The sequence below is a fragment of the Anomalospiza imberbis genome, chromosome 5 (assembly GCF_031753505.1).
Source record: "Anomalospiza imberbis isolate Cuckoo-Finch-1a 21T00152 chromosome 5, ASM3175350v1, whole genome shotgun sequence".
Classification (NCBI taxonomy): domain Eukaryota; kingdom Metazoa; phylum Chordata; class Aves; order Passeriformes; family Viduidae; genus Anomalospiza; species Anomalospiza imberbis.
The window spans coordinates 60,443,295-60,460,574 of NC_089685.1; the positions used below are offsets into that span (position 1 = coordinate 60,443,295).

The window sequence follows — 17,280 nt, forward strand, 5'->3', positions numbered from 1 at the left end:
CATCTTGTGTCTCTCACTGCAGCACTTGCAGACCTGGATTTTCACCTAAGACCTGCCTATTAATTAGGAATCTTTGGGCTCTGGCTTCAGGGCTCCTGTTGGTGAAGCAAAAAGTCCCAGTTACCCTATCCATGAGCAAGCTGCTAAAAATATCAGGATCACATGGGATTAAGCCTGTACTTGCTGTACATAGAGGTATGGTTTGTTTAATAGATCACTGAAACAGAAAGGCCTGCGGGATTCATTGAGATTTTCTTTCTCTGCCCACCAAAGCTGCTCTCTGAGTCATTATGTGTGGTTCTGAGTCTGTCCCCTGCCTGCAAGAACAGTATGTCACTTTCTCTCCTTCAGTCATCTCTGAAGTGATGCCTCTGCCCAAATCTGACTTCCTCTGTGCCGTAGTCTTCATTAAGAAATTCCAGCCTGTGGGTGATGCTCAGGCACTGCAGTAGGTCATCTCTGGGGTCAAGGTGTGGAAGAAGATGGTTACAGCTGAAAACATTCAGTAAGGAGCCAGGACAGACCTGGAGATCCAGGAGGGAAATGTGTCTGTAGGGCAAGGTGCTGGATTTCTCCTGGAAGTACTTTCCAAGGAGGCTTTGAGAGTTCACCAGGTTCCTATGTCTGATGGTGTGGCACCGTGTTAGAAGAGGCCCCCTGCCCTTCCAATGCCAGAACCACTGCCATTTCTGAAAGAGTCATTACTGGAGTAATTTGGGCAGAGACATAATCTCAGAAATGACTGCATCAGAGAATATCCAGCTGACTCACACACTAAGTTTATTTCGTACACTGATTGTATCTCAGCTTCCCCCCAGATTCCACCTTCTGTCTGCCCCAGTGCTGTGTAGGTTGGCCTGACTGCAGTGCCTGAGAACCTTAGCAGCACTTTCAGTGCACATTGATGCAAAAATGCTCTAAACCCAGTTGTGAATATTGCTCAGACAAGTTTTGGCTTTCTTCACCCCTTTCTGAACAATGAGCTGGCTTTTGCTTTTTTTGCCTTTTTTTTTCCCACCCCATATGGTCAATATTTAATTTTTGGTGAACAAAGATATTTCTCACATTCATTTCCCTGTGGGAAACCATTTCCTTGCAGGTTTGGATGACTCAAGATGTGAGGAATTATATTAGACATTATATAAGAGGGGAAAATATGTGAACATGGGAGGAGACAGAGGGGGTTGAATGGAAGAAAAGAAATGGAGAAATGGGAAAAGGATAACAGATGGAAGATGGTGAGAGAAAATATCAAGAAAGTGAAGGGGAGGAGAGATAGGAGAGAAGATCATTCTTCCCTAGGGAACAGAGAGGAGAGGGTCAGTGAAGGAAGGTGGAGAACAGAGAAAACAGAAAAAAAGGAGAGTGTGAAGGGAGTGGTTAAAATCGTGAAGAAAGCACAATCTGCAGGAAAGGAGGAGGGAGCTGATGGCCTAGAAGGTAAAGCAGAGGTGAGAGGAGAACCTGTGTCCTGTTCTGACAGTGTTTGGGTGACTGGTTGGTTCCCACAGATAGCTAGGCAGAAGCCCAGACGTTTGGCTGCCATCATGTGCTGCTTCCCTCCATCTACCACACCGACCAGACTTGGGACTTAGTGATGTGAAGAGAAACCAAGGGAGACAAATCTCTTCCATTTCCCAAAGGTGTTTGATGAACTCTATCTGGGGAACAAGGGATGTCACTTTCCAAGAGACCCAGGCAAGTCCATTCCTCCCCCAGAGCCAGAAGGGAGCTCTTCAGTTTCTTCAGACCCAGGACAGTGTGTTATGCTGTAACTGTGTGAATTCACAGATGTAATGACCTTGCAGATTATACTTTTCAGTGGAAAGATTCCATAATATGCCAAAGTGATCGCTGCAAGGCCTTCAAGCAATGAGTTTCTTATTCCTCTGAGAGGGCATGGGGGTGTAGAGAGGCTGTGCTGGCAAATCCAACCACTTCAAAGCATCCCTGCATAGCAACAATTGAAGGCAGGAAGGAGATCTGTCATCTAAATCTTCTTTCTGGGCTGGCTAACGTGCTTTAGGCAGTTTCACCTTCAGGCACACACACTGCATAACAGGGCTGGAGAAATCAGTGCCCCCTTCTCTGTACGGGATCTAGGAAGGGGTAAGGGAGCAGTGTCTCCTCATCAACCCCAAGGTCAAACAACCCAGCACACGCAGAGTGAAGGCAGATGTAGACAAAGGAGCTCTGAGACTACAGGAACAACAAAACCTGGAGGATCCCCTCTCTCCCTCTCACACTCCACCACTGGACTGGTGCTCTCTCCCTGCTGCACACTCAGTCACAGGCAGGATTGGGCCCATGACGCCTTCTTAGAGAAGCAGCCTACTCATCCAGGAGCAGAGTTCTCACCTGGCAGTCGTGGGTGGCTGCGGGCTTTTCAGAGGTCACTCAAGCCTTGGTTTCTCTGGACATTGCCCTTGCAAGTTCTACCTTCTAGCTCAGCTTCCTGCAGCAGTGGATGGAGGAAGGAAGAGCAGTGAGGGATCTGGCACCCAGCTACCCCTCCATCAGATCACAGCTCTATAGGAGTTTAAAAACCCTTTACCTCCAGCCCATCAGTCTGTGTCCAACCTTGCTTCTCTGAGTTGTGTGCTCCACCCCAGCACCTCTAGTGTCACTGTGGAGCCAGAATATCCTTTTCCTGGCCACTACAACCATCATCAATGCCACTGACACCTCCTTGCTCCTCTTCCCCATAAGCACCATTTCCTACAATAGCCCAAAAAGGAGGGTATCACCCTCATGGATATGGTAATATGGCCCTGAAAAGCCTCTAATTAACCCTTATTGTATAATTTACAGCTTCATCTGGCAGCTTCTGCCACACAGGGCTCAACAGACAGTGTCAAAAATACCAATTATCTCCCTGGCTGCCACTTTAGAAGCAGAGAGAAAGAGAAACAGGTGCCACAGGTAGGAAATCTTGTGGCTGACAGTGACACAAGACAGAAAATGTACAGCAAAGAAACAGAGGCAACAGCCCTCTCCCTACTTATGATAAAGGGATGAGAAGCTGGGATCTCATGTGTCTTCTGGCCCAATGCCCAATTTGAGCAAAGCCCAGAATGAAGCCCCTTTTCATCCAGACAAGCAGATATCATGACATTAAGCAGCCACTTTCTTTCTCTGAAAGCACTCATACACAACAGGTACAGCCTTTATAGATTTAACCTGCACCTCCTTGTCCTGATGAATCCACCCTATGATACAGCTTGGCTTGGCTTGGCCACCTTTGTCAGCTGCATCACTGTCTTGCAGCTCAGGACCTTGGTGCAACAATGCCATTTTCGGATGTTAGGAATCCCCAGTCATCAACTCCAGATGTTCAGGAAGGGAAAGAACAGAGAAGAAAGAAATCTTCAGGCCCATGTTGTGATCTGGCAACAGCAGACAGCTGAGTCAGGTTTGCGCCTATTTGCTCACAAGTCTGTGGGCAAGTCTGACCCTTCCTCATGCTCCACACCTGGCTATGCCTTTCCCTCCTTCAGCTACTTCTCCCCAGAGGTCCCCAGATCCCCCCACCCATTCTTCAGGTTCCATCTTATTATTCAGGTTCCGTTTGTCCCTCAATACTCATGGCAGAGCCTCCACTGTCTTTGGAGCTGGAGCAAGACAAGTGGGACAAGGCACTGGGCTGGAAAATTGGGTGCAGAAGTTGCAATGAATTCTTAATTATGCCCTTTCTGGCAACAGAGGGATGGAGCAAAATACTTTTCTTTTTTGAAGTGTTTCTTATTTAAAAAGTGATGAGGCCTTTGATTCATTTTCCACAGTAGCATTGGCTGGGCACCTGCTTACTTCTGCCTTGCTTAGCAGGAGTCACCAATACAGCTCCTCGGACTCATTTTAGATGCCATTCCTTTCTCCTTTGGGAATGGACGTTAACTGCCAGTCCCTGAGGAGCCTGGCAATCCTACTGTAAGAGGTATCACATAACCATGTTGTGAGACAGACCCTGTTCCAAGGAGCCTGACGAGGGAAGGGAAGACACAGATTCCTGTTGAATATTTGGGAAGCCAAGGAATGAAGCAGTTCTGCACACTGCCATAGTCCCACCAAATCTGTGGCAGAAACTCGAGTTTGTCCCTGTAGGGGCCCACCAGTGATAGTGATCTACCCATCATCTTAACAATGTAAGGGAACCTGTATAAAAGTACTCAAGTCTGTGTTTCATTTATCTTATCCTTTTACTCCTAAATATTTCACTTGCAGGCTGTTTGGGTTTTCTTTCTCTCAGTTTGTGTTTCCTTCAAGGGTCAGAAGGAAAATGCAGAGGCTGTTCAGTGACATCCTCTGCTCCCCTGCTACGTGTGAGCATGGCCTGTGCACTTAAAATCCCAAATCCCCTTGGGCTCTGTGTAGCTCTCAGTCTGTCCTCCAGCTCTGCACAATACACACATTTGTGTTTTAATTGAAAAGGCATTCAAGACATGGGGAAAGATGTTAACCTGACCATTACCTAGCCTGCACTGCTCTCATCCCCTTGAGTGACAGCCCTCAGGACAAAGGTCAGCAGCATGACCCTCAAACCTTCAACCATATGTTCATTGCCCTTCAGAGCTGTTGGTTACTGGTTCCATTGGAGTCAACATTATCTGGACAGGAGACATTCCTCACTCTGCTCTCTTAGGCTTGGCCTGACCCTGAGGAGTCATGATGGCTCAGGATGCCGAGACTTATTGCTGCAGAGAAGTATCCTCTAATCCAAGCTGGCTATTGTAAAAGCCACCAAGATGTGGATGGGAAATCAAGACCCAGAAAGGTTGTTAGCTTTGCACTGGAAAGAGGATTCATCTGCCATTCCATCAGAGATGCTCTTCGAGTGCCTACAGTCAGTCCAGAAGAGGGCAATGTTGCCTACTTGCCTGTCGGTACCACAACACAGAGGCACGTGCACATGTCCACATGGGCAAAGAGATGACTACTGTCCTGTATGACTTCCAGCAAAAGGCTTAGTTGTGGCTGTCAGGTCTTTCTCTGCTGCAGCAAATTACGGCTTGGATAAGTCAGTGAACTTCATAAGGGTGGAAAAGAACCATGTCAGCACAAACCAACCACAAGAAAACACAAAACAGTCTTCCCGAGTCTGCAGCCAACCAAATAATGAGGCTGTGCAAAGAACCCCTGTTCTTCTCCAGGGTGGGTTTGCTTAGCAAGCCAACTCACTCTGGCCACCCTCATACTGCACACCACAGCCACTTCACTGTCCACAGCACAGCCCTTGCCCCTTTTCTCACTCCATGATGCAGACATCATGGTCCACCAAGCAGGTTCTGGAGGCCAAGGTCAGTATGGTTTGTTGCAGTAACTGCAGTCTGTTGGACACAGTTACATCCAGAGGCACTTGAGAGAATAATGTAGACACACAGACACAGCTCACACCTCCTGCCTTCTCTGGACACACCCCATCTCACACAACAGTGTGAAGAGCAGAGGACTCCTAAGCTCTCTGACTGGAATCAGCCAAAGGCTGTTTAAATACAAGCACTGCTTAACTCTTTCACCACAAATCATTTTGGCCCAGAGGGCTGACTACAGTTCCTCCATGTCCCCTCAGCCCAACAGTCCTCACCTGGCTTCAGGACATTTATGATGTCTTCAGCCCTGACAGTCTTCCCTTCCCAAAGCTTCCTGCTCCCCCTAGACAGCATTTGTAAATACATCTTGTCCTTTCTCATCCCTGTGGCAGAGCAACCAAATGAAATGCAAGGACTGTGGAGACAAAATCGAATTTAGCAACAAAATAAACAGCATGGGGGCTCTCTACTGATTAGATTACGCCTCTTTATAATTTATGCATTAATTCCTTCCAAGGTCTGAGATTCTCTGTGTCAGTAGGCCTGTATCCCTGCACTGCAGAGATGCAGATGCCAGGAACATCACTTTGACTGAAACATCCACCTTTCCACCACGCAGATGAAGCTCCGATTAACCTCAGAAGAGCTCCTCTTTGTTATGCACCATCATCCATCCTCCAGAGATACACAGTCCAGCACCATTCCTTCCCACACTCAGTCATTCTTCCCAAGTCCAGTGGAGAACATGTCAGACTGTGAAGCATCTGCCTGTAGCAGCATCTGCTCCTAGATCTGCTCTCCAATCAATTCAAGCATTAATAAAAGTCATCAGCTACTGCAGCATATATATCCAGGAGCTGTTGTGTCCATAGTCACAACTCCCTAGAACCATTTATTCCTGTCATTTGCTACACAAGGAGCAGAGACTGCGAGCTCAACACACTCAATAATGAAGCCTAGAAGCCATGGCTAGATTTGTCTAATCACAGCTGGATGTGCAAGAGCAAAAAAAAGAAACCCTCTGAGCCAAGGAGCCATACCACTCTCAGGAGAAACTAGAAACATTAAGAAACAGGAGGCAGAGAAGAGACAAGACATGTAAGGGAATGGCTGCTATGTCACCATACACAAATTGGCCTAATTATGTGTATAAATGCACCAATAGGCATGGATTTGCTGGCTGTATTCTTGACTTTAAATATTGATGCTTAGGAAGAGCTGAGATCAGGATATCTGCTGGTGGATTAGGCTACAGATTGCTCAGTCATTACCCACGGCTGGATCGCCTGCCTTGGATTGCCTTCCTCCAGAGAGCTCTGGAGCTCAGACAGAGGATTTGTTGTGTAAGTAATGGGCAAGGAAGCTCTGCCTTACACCCAGGCAGAGCTGTCTGCCTGCCCTGCGTGGGGCAGAACCTGGGTGCTGATTGGTGCAGGAAAGGGCTGGTATCATGACAGAACTGACGACTGGGTGAAAATAAAGATGTGTCCAAAACAGTCAATAGCCAAGGGAAGAGAAACAGCGTGTTTGGGGGAAGCAGGTGACCACTGGGTGTCTGGGACAATCTTCCCATGCCCTGACCCAACTCTCTCAGTTTCACCCATACCCTGTTTCCTCCCATCCCATCCGGTCCCATCCCGTCCCATCCCATCCCATCCCATCCCATCCCATCCCATCCCATCCCACCCCATCCCACCTTCTCTACCAGACAAATCTAGAACAAATGGACTCAGAAGCAGCTTTTCATAGTTTTTGCTTGTTGATTTTTTTTTAGGTTTTTTGTTGGTTTTGTTTTTTTTAAATAAGAAATTTATTGCAAATATAGAAATTGATTTTCTCCATACAGGAATCTCCGAGTTGAGGAAAAACGATTTCGTGCCATTCAGTTTTAAAACAGGAAAAGAAGGAAAGAGAGAGAGAAAAAAAAAAGAAAGAAAAGAACAAGAAAGAAATACAATTCTAAAAGAAGAAAAGAAAATAAATTTTAAAAAAAGAAGAAAGTAAAGAACGTAACTCCAACTTAAATTTGTCCATACACAACCGGGGGGGGTCACAGGGTTGTTACAGAAGGAGGAACACCAAAGAGGCCACAAGGAGCCAGTCCCAGCAGCTGCCTCCCAGGCCCTTCCTTACATTCAAGGGCTGACGCCCCCTTCTCCGTGCCTGGCAGCTGCCCGCCCCTTCCCACCCCCTCACCCCAGATGCTGTGCTTGTGGATGGACCAGCTGTACCAGCCCTGGAGGGTCTGGCCTGACCCGGACAGACTCTGCCTCTTCCCCCCAGGGAAGGTGGAGAGCAGGCAGTTGGGGACAGGCCACCCAAGAGCAAGGCCTCACAGTGGTGGTGGTAGTTACTGGGGAGGCAAAGGCCAAGCCGAACGCGTGAGGATGGGGCATACGGAGGGGGACTGTCAAGGGGAGAGGAGGGAATTTGACCCCTGGAGGGGCAGGGAGGAGAAGGGGCGGGAGAAGACAGAGAAGGAGAAGCCAGGCAGAGGATGCCCTCTCTCCAGGGACGGGGTGGGTTGGGGCAACCCTGCAGAGAGCTGCCCTAGTAGGATGGCCGGGGACAGCTACGGAGACACCTCCCCAGTGCGCGTGGGGGGACAGTCAAGGGGAGGCAGACCGAGAACGCCCCTCACAGTACAAGGCCAAAGCGGCTGAGGGACAGGGTTGGGAATGCGTGCGTGTGTAGGGGGACGCAACAGATGCTCCCTTCTGCCCTTTCTCCAGGGAAGGACCCAAAAACACCTGCTCAGACAGGGTGGGCAGGGCACGGCTGAGGTGGGGCAGGCTCCACCAGCCCTACAGGAAACCCCCATAGCCTGGTGGGGGGTGGCACAAAATGTCTGTCCCACACCAAGCCACCCTGAGGAGGTTCCCTCCTACTCAGATGGTGGGACAGCAGCAGGCTGGCTCCAACAAGAGGACACGGCTCCATGAGGCTCTTCTTGACTGCATCTTGTGCGGAAGGAGGTGGTGACAGTGGAAGGGATGCTCTCCAGGCTCCTGGAGGCTGTGTGCCCTTCCTGACACAGCTGAGCTTTCCAATCAGCAACAAGCACGGCAAATGTGCTTTTGGGGCCCTGGGTCCAACTCCTACCCAGATGGCAGCTGCCCACCCTGTAGCACTGAGCTCTGCCCTACAGAGAGGGGTCACAGCTCATCATGAAATCTGCCCAGATTTTTGTCTCCAGCCACTGCTGATTTACTCCCTACTTCTTCTCAGAGAGCCTTCACCCCTGCACTCAATCCTTGCTGTTCCCTTCATCCCTTTATCATACTATTCTTTCCACTGTAGCCATCTCTTCCCCAGGTCCTTCCAGCCTGTCCCTCTTCTACTCCTTCTCCATCTCCCTCTACCTGTTACCTCCTTGCCTCACCACTCCTTGGTCCCACCATACCTATTCACCCCTACTGTGTCTGCCCCTCATCTCTTTCTCAGCTCCTTTTCCACCTTCCTCCTGCATCTTCCCCTCATTCCTTCAAGCCTGCCAGGCAGAGCCTCCTCTAGCCAAGAAGGTTGATTAGCATTGCAAACACACAGAGGCCTCCTCAGCCCGACATAATTCTTCATTTGTCAGTCATGAATATTTCACACCTGCCTCAAGAGGGATTTATTCAGCATGGAAGAGTGGGGAGGGGGAGAAGGGAACATGGTACTGCAGCATAAACTGGGGCAGCACCAGCAGATATGGGAAAGAGCTCTGCCCCACAGGAAGAGCATGCCTAGCTAGAGTCTCACCTTCACTCTCCTGAGTGCAGGACCCCAGCCCAGGCTTCTCCCCAAGGCTGTTCTTTGGGCTAGAGGGCAGGTCTGCACCCAACCTCATTCCTCACTCTCCACAATTTCCAGTGAGGTGAACTAAACCCTGTTTTCTCTGCCAATAGTCACCAAGCCAAAAATAAAGTGTGAAAGGGCTTGGTCTTGGTTTGGCCCCAGAAGTCCACTTTCCCTTGGGAGAAGGCAGCATTGAGGGACTTACCAGGCAGTCTCTCCATGCTTTTTCCCAACAAAGAGGTTTTTGAGGCCCTGCCCTCTGTCAGGCCAGCCAGGGTGGAGAATGCATAGGATAGACCAGAGGTCTATGCAATCAGTAAGAGGAAGGTGGTGGGAGATCTTCTAAGTGATTGTAATCAGCTGCACATCAAGTTTTCACTGTATCAGAGGTTTCCCTTCATCTAAAGCACTCCACATTCCCTCAAGAATAACCTTCCTTTTTGGGAAAGAGCAACCAGGGCAAAGGGGCATTTCTCTTACGAGATCTATCTTGACAGGCCTCACTCCTGTTCCTCAATAACAAGGAGAAATGATGGCCAGTAGAAAGAGCAGGCCTTTGGTATATGACACATACCCCTTTATACACGACTGTGAAAAGCAGCTGAGAGACCACATTTGGAGCAAGGGAAAGGAGGACACTGGAAAGATGAAGGAATGAGGATTATGGGGTGATTGGTTTGGGTTCTCTTTGGGGTATGTTCCCTCTCAGACTGGTAGGAGTCTCTCATAAAATCACATCAGGGATCAATGAAAGGAGCAGAGAAAACAGGGACAAGGACAGGAGAGACTTGGAGGGAGGAGGTTAAATTCCAACAAACTGGCACATACACAACAGGTGTTTGCTCAGAAAAATACAGTAAAATTGTCATGCAAATAGAACGTTAAATCTGCTTTCCTCCAACAAGGCTGGCATCACTTTGTGAGCCCTCATCCTGAGGGAGGGAGCAGGACAAAGAAGAAGGGAGGAGGAAGGAAGGCGAGACACTTTGTTCCTCTTCCTTGCCCTCTTCCTCCCACAGAACAGTCCATCTTGTGCAAACTTCATCCAATGGTTTGAAATGGGGGGCTACAGCTGGGAGAGAAATGGCTTTTCCCTCCTATCCAGCCTTACCCCCACCAGAGAAAAAAGAAGGGCCTGATGATAGCTGTATCCCTGACCTTTCTTTTCTGCCTCATTGAGGTGTTGAGGGGAAAAAGCAGAAACCTTTACAGGTTAATGCTCTCCCTTAAAGTATTGACTGAGCAGAACTGTTTACAAGACCACACAGCAGAGAAGCACAGGGAGGGAAGAGTTGGGGAGAGGAACAAGACTCTATCCCCCCTAGCCCGTCATCCCCCTTTTTCTGCCCATTTCTGTGCCCCATCCATTAGTCTTTTCTGCTTGAATGGCTGCCGTGCTGGAAGACCACTGAGCCTGCTCCATGTGGTAGATGGGGAGGTCTCTGTTGTGTCTAAGCATCTCTAACAGCATTTACCTGTCTTGGTTTGCTGCATGGTCCCAACATAGAGGGACACCTGCTAGCAGTGATGTGACTTCCCTTTGTGACTTCCCTTCATCCTCCTGCACACAGGTGCACACACACCCCTTCCTCTGCGTTGGATTGGCTCTTACCGTGTGGAGTCAGTCCCATGAACACCTCTGGACTCAAGGCAAAATAATGCTTTGACTGTGGGAAAGCTGGCTGACAGTGAAAAGTCTGAGGCAATGGGGTCACGACCTGGCTTAGGATTGTTACCATCAGCATCCCTACAAGGAAGAAACTCCACAGATCTTCATAGGTTTACACTTTGGGGATACCTGCTCTGGTTTTCATGCACCAGACTCTGCCTACTGCTGCACCTCACTTACAGATGGTGAAATTGTCATGTGTGACATAGAAGCCAGCTCTCACAGCTGGCATTGCTACTACCTGGCAGATAACAGGCAAATTCTCTGCATGCAGCATGTAAATCCCTCCTAGAGAAGCCCCTACACCCTCATCCTTCTCCCAGGGCCCCCAAGAATACTGGGTCTTCTGAGGAGTACCCCAAAGAGAAAATAACTACTTAGGGACGGCAAACATAACATAGGCCCTCACCCTCATCCTGATAGAGGTGAACTATGGTCAAGTGTTGGGCAGATCATGGGGAGGAGGCTCACAGTGCTGCATAAAGATGTGTTCAGCAGGCAGCACTCCTGCCTGACAGAAAAATACTGGGGTAGATGGTGCCAAGATTGTGCTTTATTGGGTTGCTCAAAAATGGGAACTTTTGAGGTGGAAAGGGCAGTAGACTCATTGCCAACTCTGTGACAGATCTTCTATGCAAGAGGCAGAGGTTGGGATCTAGCAAGTGCAACTGGGATTTTGTCAAGACATGACAGGATCCCTAAGAAAAGTTTGTCACATCTGTGAGGATTTAGGAGATGATATGATGTTCTCACTCTCACGAGGGCATCTAAGTAGTCAAAGGAACACTGCCATCTGGATGCTGGAGTCCTCTTCTATCCTGGCACACACAGTGCGGCTGCACACTCAAAGGGAGTTTCTTCCAGGCCATCCTTCTTGGGCTACTCCCAGGCCCCATTCTCACATCCCATTTGTTCCCTCTGCTCCTGTCTTCACCCTAGGCTGTCCCCTATCCATGCCAGAACGTCCATAGCCTATACAAGAGAAAGACTCTTTGTGAGGCCAACCCAGTGAGATGAGCAACTGAAATCCTGGTCTTCACATTCAACTGGAAGTGAGAAGGTTGGATGATGCTCTTCTCATGGACCCCCACCCCACTGCCCATGGTGCAAATCAGTTGGGAAGAGCTGCAGAAGCTTCATGGAGAACTTGTTCTGCTGAGGTCCTCTCCAGGTCCCTTCCTCATAGTAAGAGGGACATGAACAGAGAGTATTAAACTGACTACACAAGGCCAGCCTGAGCATAGGTGTGTGTGGGGAGGAGGACCTCTGACCTGTAACACTCACGGAGAGATGGAAACCCCATACTCCTCTGAGAGACCACACCTTCCTGCCTTTTCCTCCAACACTCCTTGAGGACCTGGCTTGCCATGCCAAAGAGAATATTCACAACCTGTTTCTCCCCATCAACTGGCAGAAAACTGGCTCAGAGAAGGCCTGGAGAATGCCTGTCCCTCCAGATTGCTAGTGTTCATCAGCAGCAACGTGGCAGGAAGAGGGAGGGAGGAAGAGCAGCAAGATCACAGAGCCTGTTATATGGCAGGTCCTATCTGCCTTGGTCCCTCACATGTCTTCTCCTTCCTCTGAGGAGGACGGAGGTTTGTGAAATATCTAGACAGGAAGTTCAAGCCTAGGGACCCTTAACAGACAGGGATAGGAAGGGCAAAGGAAAAGTAGGGAGAGAACTTCTTCCAGCAATTCCCACCTGTTTTGGAAGGGGACAGGAGAAAGAGAAAATCCTCCACTGCTAAAGAAAATGAGGGAAAAAGTTAGTGATGGAAGATTTGGCATAGCAAGTGTACAAGGTGGACAAGAAAGCTTTCTAAACCAAAGTCCTTCCCTCCCACCCAAAAGAAAAATCAGCCTTCAATAGGAACAGAAAGATGAATAGTTCACAGCTGAGTTTCATGCCCAGTGAGTGTCCATCTCTTCCCTTCTTCTACCACTACTGCCAACCACTCCCAAGCCATTCCCACCCCCCCACACTCCAATGTTGTTACCACAGTGTCAGAGCAGGGCGCTCCTCCCAACCATCTGTGGGCAGAACAATGGTCCCCGTAACACAGTAGAGACAATTCGGCATGTGTGTGTGTGTCAGAGTGTGTCTGTGTGTGTAAGAGTTGTTGTAAACTTTAAGAAAAGGTTTTGTCAGTTTTGTATTTGTCAGGAGTATTTTGTTGTTGGTTTATTTTTCACAGTCAAGTGGCTTTTTTTTCTGGTTGTTGGATGGGGTGGGGGGTCTTGGTTTGTATTGTTTCCTTGTGAGGAAGAGTCACAGCTTCTGCTGAGCAGAGACTCCTTTCCAGTAATCCAGGATGTCATGCAGATCCTCATCCTTGGCAAATTGAACTTTCTTCCGCAGGGCATGCCCAGCTGCCATGTAAACCTCCTCCCTGTGATGCTTCTTGTAAGGCCGGAATCGCTCCCAGATCTTGTGGGTGCTCTCTGAGGAGTACTCGGGGCTGGAGGAGTAGCCCGAGAAGTAGTGTCTGGGGGAGAGCTGGGAGTACGTGGAGTCTCGCTTGGACCGGGACAGTGGCTTGAGGAATGACACCCGCTGGCTCAAGGTGTCAGCACTTTCCTCATAGTACAGGGCCGGGAAGGAGTGGCGGTGCTCACTGCAATGGTAAGAAGGCTTGACCTCCAAGTGGTGGATGGCGCTCGGAGACACCAAGGGAAGACGATCCAAAGGGCTGTTTAGTGGGCTGCCCTTCTCAATGTATTTGGAGTCAGACTTGCTGAGTGGTGGGTGGTCAGGCACATCCAAGCTGAAGACCTTGGCGCTCTTGATGGAGCCACTAGAGGAGACACTGCAAGTCTTTCTGGCCACAGCAGCATCAGCACTGAGCTGGCGCTGCAAAGGGTGGTGGGAGCTTTCCTTGTAGGGTGGGGAAAGAAAGCTGGGCCGCTCTAGCCCACTCGAGGAACCAGCTGGGATGGACTGGCACTCAAAGGCCATATCTGAGTCAACACCAGTCCCACCACCCAAGAAAGATGCTGTGTCCAGCTTGAGGGCATCAATACAGTTGTTGATGATCTGGTTGACCTTGTCTACCTCCTTGGCTATAGTAGAGATCTCAGCAGCTGAGCCTTGCCCGTTGTCAAGCTCCCTCAGGTCCTCATCTCGCTGGGTTCTCTCCAGCCCATCCCCACCACCTGTCCGCACCTCAATGTAGTTACCTTTAGTGGTGACTTTAGGAGTCTCCAACCCAGCGTCCATTGACTTTGATGGGGGCAACTTCTCCCCAATCATGGAAGGGATGGAGGACATCCGTGAGACAGGAATGACAGGTGGCTCACCCAGCTTCTGGGAAGGATGGACCATGGTACTGGTATCAATATCTGTTCCATAACGCATTTCTAGAATGGTCTTTTTGACATTGAGCGACTTCTGTTTCTCCTCCTGCATCCTCCGCTTCCGCAGGCAGTAGTACACCACCCCCAGGACAATGACCATCCCAAAGAGGCAACCCAGGGTGGTCATAATATAGTGTGTAGTGGTGGAAGTACTGGAAATAGGATCCTCCCTGCCTTTGCTCCGGGTTGCAAAGGTCAGGCAAGTATGGTTGTAACGCCTGTTGTTGCGGATAGAGGCCACACAGAATGTATAATCAGTGTGGGCCTTCAGCTTGTTGACAGTGACATATTCCTTCTTGCTCTTCAGTGTTGCTATGTCAGAAACGTAGCTGTTGTTGTATTGGACCAGCACATACATCTTACTGTAGGGCATGGGGATGGTGACCATCAGGATGGCTGAAGTGATTGTGACATCATGTAACTTGATGCTGGGACTGAAGGAGGAGTCAGTGGTGGAAGAGGCCGGAGGCTTGACTGAGAGGAAATCCCCAGGGCTGATGGCTGACCCCTCATCCAGATCTCGCTGGGAGTCAGGGGTGTAAGGAGTTGGGTTGACCCTGGAGAGGGACGGGATGGTGCCCCCTCTGCACATGGACTGGAAGATGGTGATGGCATTGCGGTTGTGGTGAGGCCGAGGCACAAGAAGCGGATACCCAGCAAACTCCCGTGGAGTCTCACACTGGAGGCGGTCATAGTTCTTGGTGACGTTGTTGAAGAGAGCCAGCCAGTTAAGAAAGCCATAGAGGCTACAGTCGCAGTTGAAGGGGTTGCCAGCCAGCTCACACACCATCAGGTTGCTCAAGCTGGTGAAAGTGTTGCCCTCCAGACGGCTGAGGCGGTTGGATGACAGGTCAATGCTAATCAAGCTGGGGCACTCAGAGAAGGCAGTAGGGGTGACCAGCTCAATTAGGTTATGCTGCACAAAGAGGAACTGGAGGCGGGCCATGCCCCGCAACATGCCCTCTGTCAGGTTGGTGAGTTTGTTGTAGCCCAGCTGTAGGACCTGGAGGTTTGACTGACCCATGAAAGCCCCATCCTCAATGTAGGAGATCTCATTCTTGGTCAGGTTCAAATCAGTCAGGTTGCCGAAGCGGTTGAGGGAGGAGTACAGCACCACTTTGAGCTTGTTCTCGTTCAGACGCAAGTCGTGCACAGTGCTGTTGATATGCTGAGGGATGGTCTCATACGGGGGCTGATTCTGGCTGCAGATGGCCAGCCACACATACCCTTTGTCCCCCTCAATCAGCCAGCAGTCACCCCGCACGGTGCCAGGGGAAAACAAGCAGAGCAGGGCAGCTGCCCAAAACCCCAGGCACAGCATGGTCTGCAGTGGTGCCCTCATCAGGATGAGGGGAAAGAAATCCCCAACAAAAACCAATACCAAATCTCAGGGCTACGGCAAAAAGAAACTAGGGGGCAAGAACAGAGGTTTAACGATGGAAGGGAATGAACACCCCAGTCCTATCAGATGTCATCACCATTATTTCTTCTTGCCCTCTGGGTCAAGCCAGGAGCATAGAGGAAGGGGAACACATGCAATATTCTTCCAGAACACCCAAAAGCTATGACCATGGATGTTAGGTCTGGAAGGGAACTACCTTGTGCTTCTTTTCTAAATAAAAATTCAGGCCTAGGATAACAAATCTTCTTTGATGCTCATGAGCGACTCACACACTTTTTCCCCTTTTGTTCCCTCCCACCCACCCCCCACCCATGCCAAACCCACCCCAAAACAAGCCCAAGTCCTCCCCCTCTAGTCTTCCCCCGCCCCTCCACAGTGTGATTTGGAAGAACAAGTCAGGGCTGCCTCCCGTGTCGCTCACGCTCCCTTGGTTTCTACTCCTTCTCTTCCTTCTTTCCTGGGTTCCCTCTGAGAAGCTTCAGAGCTTCGGATCAAACATGTCGAAAACAAAAATACAGAGAGGGAAAGAGCAAGTGTGCATGAGAGAGATCCATCTGTCACTGGAATCTGGAAAAGAAAACACAAAAGACAAGAAGAGGCATCATTTGGAAGGGTCTTTGAGATAAATGTATAGACAGCAGGGTTTCATGAGAAGAGGGAGATGGGGAAGAGACATGTTAAGGGGGGTGCAAGCAAGAGAGGTGTGGTACTGCCTGCCGTGCTGATAAGCCTTTGAGGAGGGAACCCTCACAATGTATAATGTCATATCAGGGAAATGCAGAAGGGTATCCGGGCTCCCTTAAGTAGTGTGATCACAGCCAGGGACCCGGGGGAAGGCAGTGGCGTGGGAGTAGAAGGGGAAGGGAAAGGAGAGTGGGAAACATAAAGCTGTTACTGTGGGGGCTCAAAACCCCGAATGTAAACAAAGGCAAGCCCCAAGCACAGCCAAAGCCATGAATTTTCAGCTGCCTGGAAATGATGTACACAGAATGCATGAAGCAGGGAAAATGCAGACAAGCTTCTCCCCCCACCCCCCCAAAAAAGCCAAACATTTTTTCCTTTCTTTCCTTCCTTGATGCAAGAGGGATAAATAATTCAAACCACGTGTAACCATTTCTGCTCTAAAAATTGTTCCTGACTCTTGGTGCATGGACAAGGCTGTTGAGGTGAATCAGTCTGGCTTGAGCACAGTTGGGGGGTAGAGAGCAGGCAGTATGTTAAATATCAGCCTCCAGTCTCTCACCCAACAATGCCAAAACTCCTAATCTGAAGCACATCACTCATCTACCCCCCATCAAAGAGTGGTGCACAGTTTACACCTTCGCACTTTACTATCTCTCCTCAGAGGCTATGAACACTGCCCCGTTCTAAGAAAACCCATCCTGCAGACAAAGTGACATTTGCCTGTTAAACCAAAACAAATGTATTTCTAGGCTCTGGGAGAGCTCCTGGTTCTGACTGCAAAGCACAGCCTGGAGCACCTTTCTCTCCAGCTACAGCTTCAACCCTTCTCCACTGTGCTGAGACAGGAGCCTGGCAGGGGTGTCCTCAGGCAGCACAGAGGAAATAATTTCATACAGTAGATAAAACATGTGGGCACTGTGCTATCTTTTTTTTTTTTTTTTTTTAATTTTGAGGAGAAAGGAAACACTAAAAAAACAGAGAAAAGGATTCTTGGTTAATGAAAAATAAAGATCCCTTCTTGCCCCTTTTATTTTGGGGGGAGGCAGCTCACTAAAGATATCGCTGAAGCTTTTGCTGCAAAAGCT

General features: G+C 49.4%; 1 protein-coding gene across 1 annotated transcript; it reads right to left on the reverse strand.

Moving 5' to 3' along the window:
- Positions 1-12,982: 12,982 nt before the first annotated feature.
- Positions 12,983-15,815, reverse strand: ELFN2 (extracellular leucine rich repeat and fibronectin type III domain containing 2). Its single transcript, XM_068191204.1, has one exon. It carries the CDS (start codon positions 15,449-15,451, stop codon positions 13,025-13,027), a length of 2,427 nt encoding a protein of 808 aa, XP_068047305.1. The 5' UTR covers positions 15,452-15,815; the 3' UTR covers positions 12,983-13,024.
- Between the last annotated feature and the right edge of the window lie 1,465 nt (positions 15,816-17,280).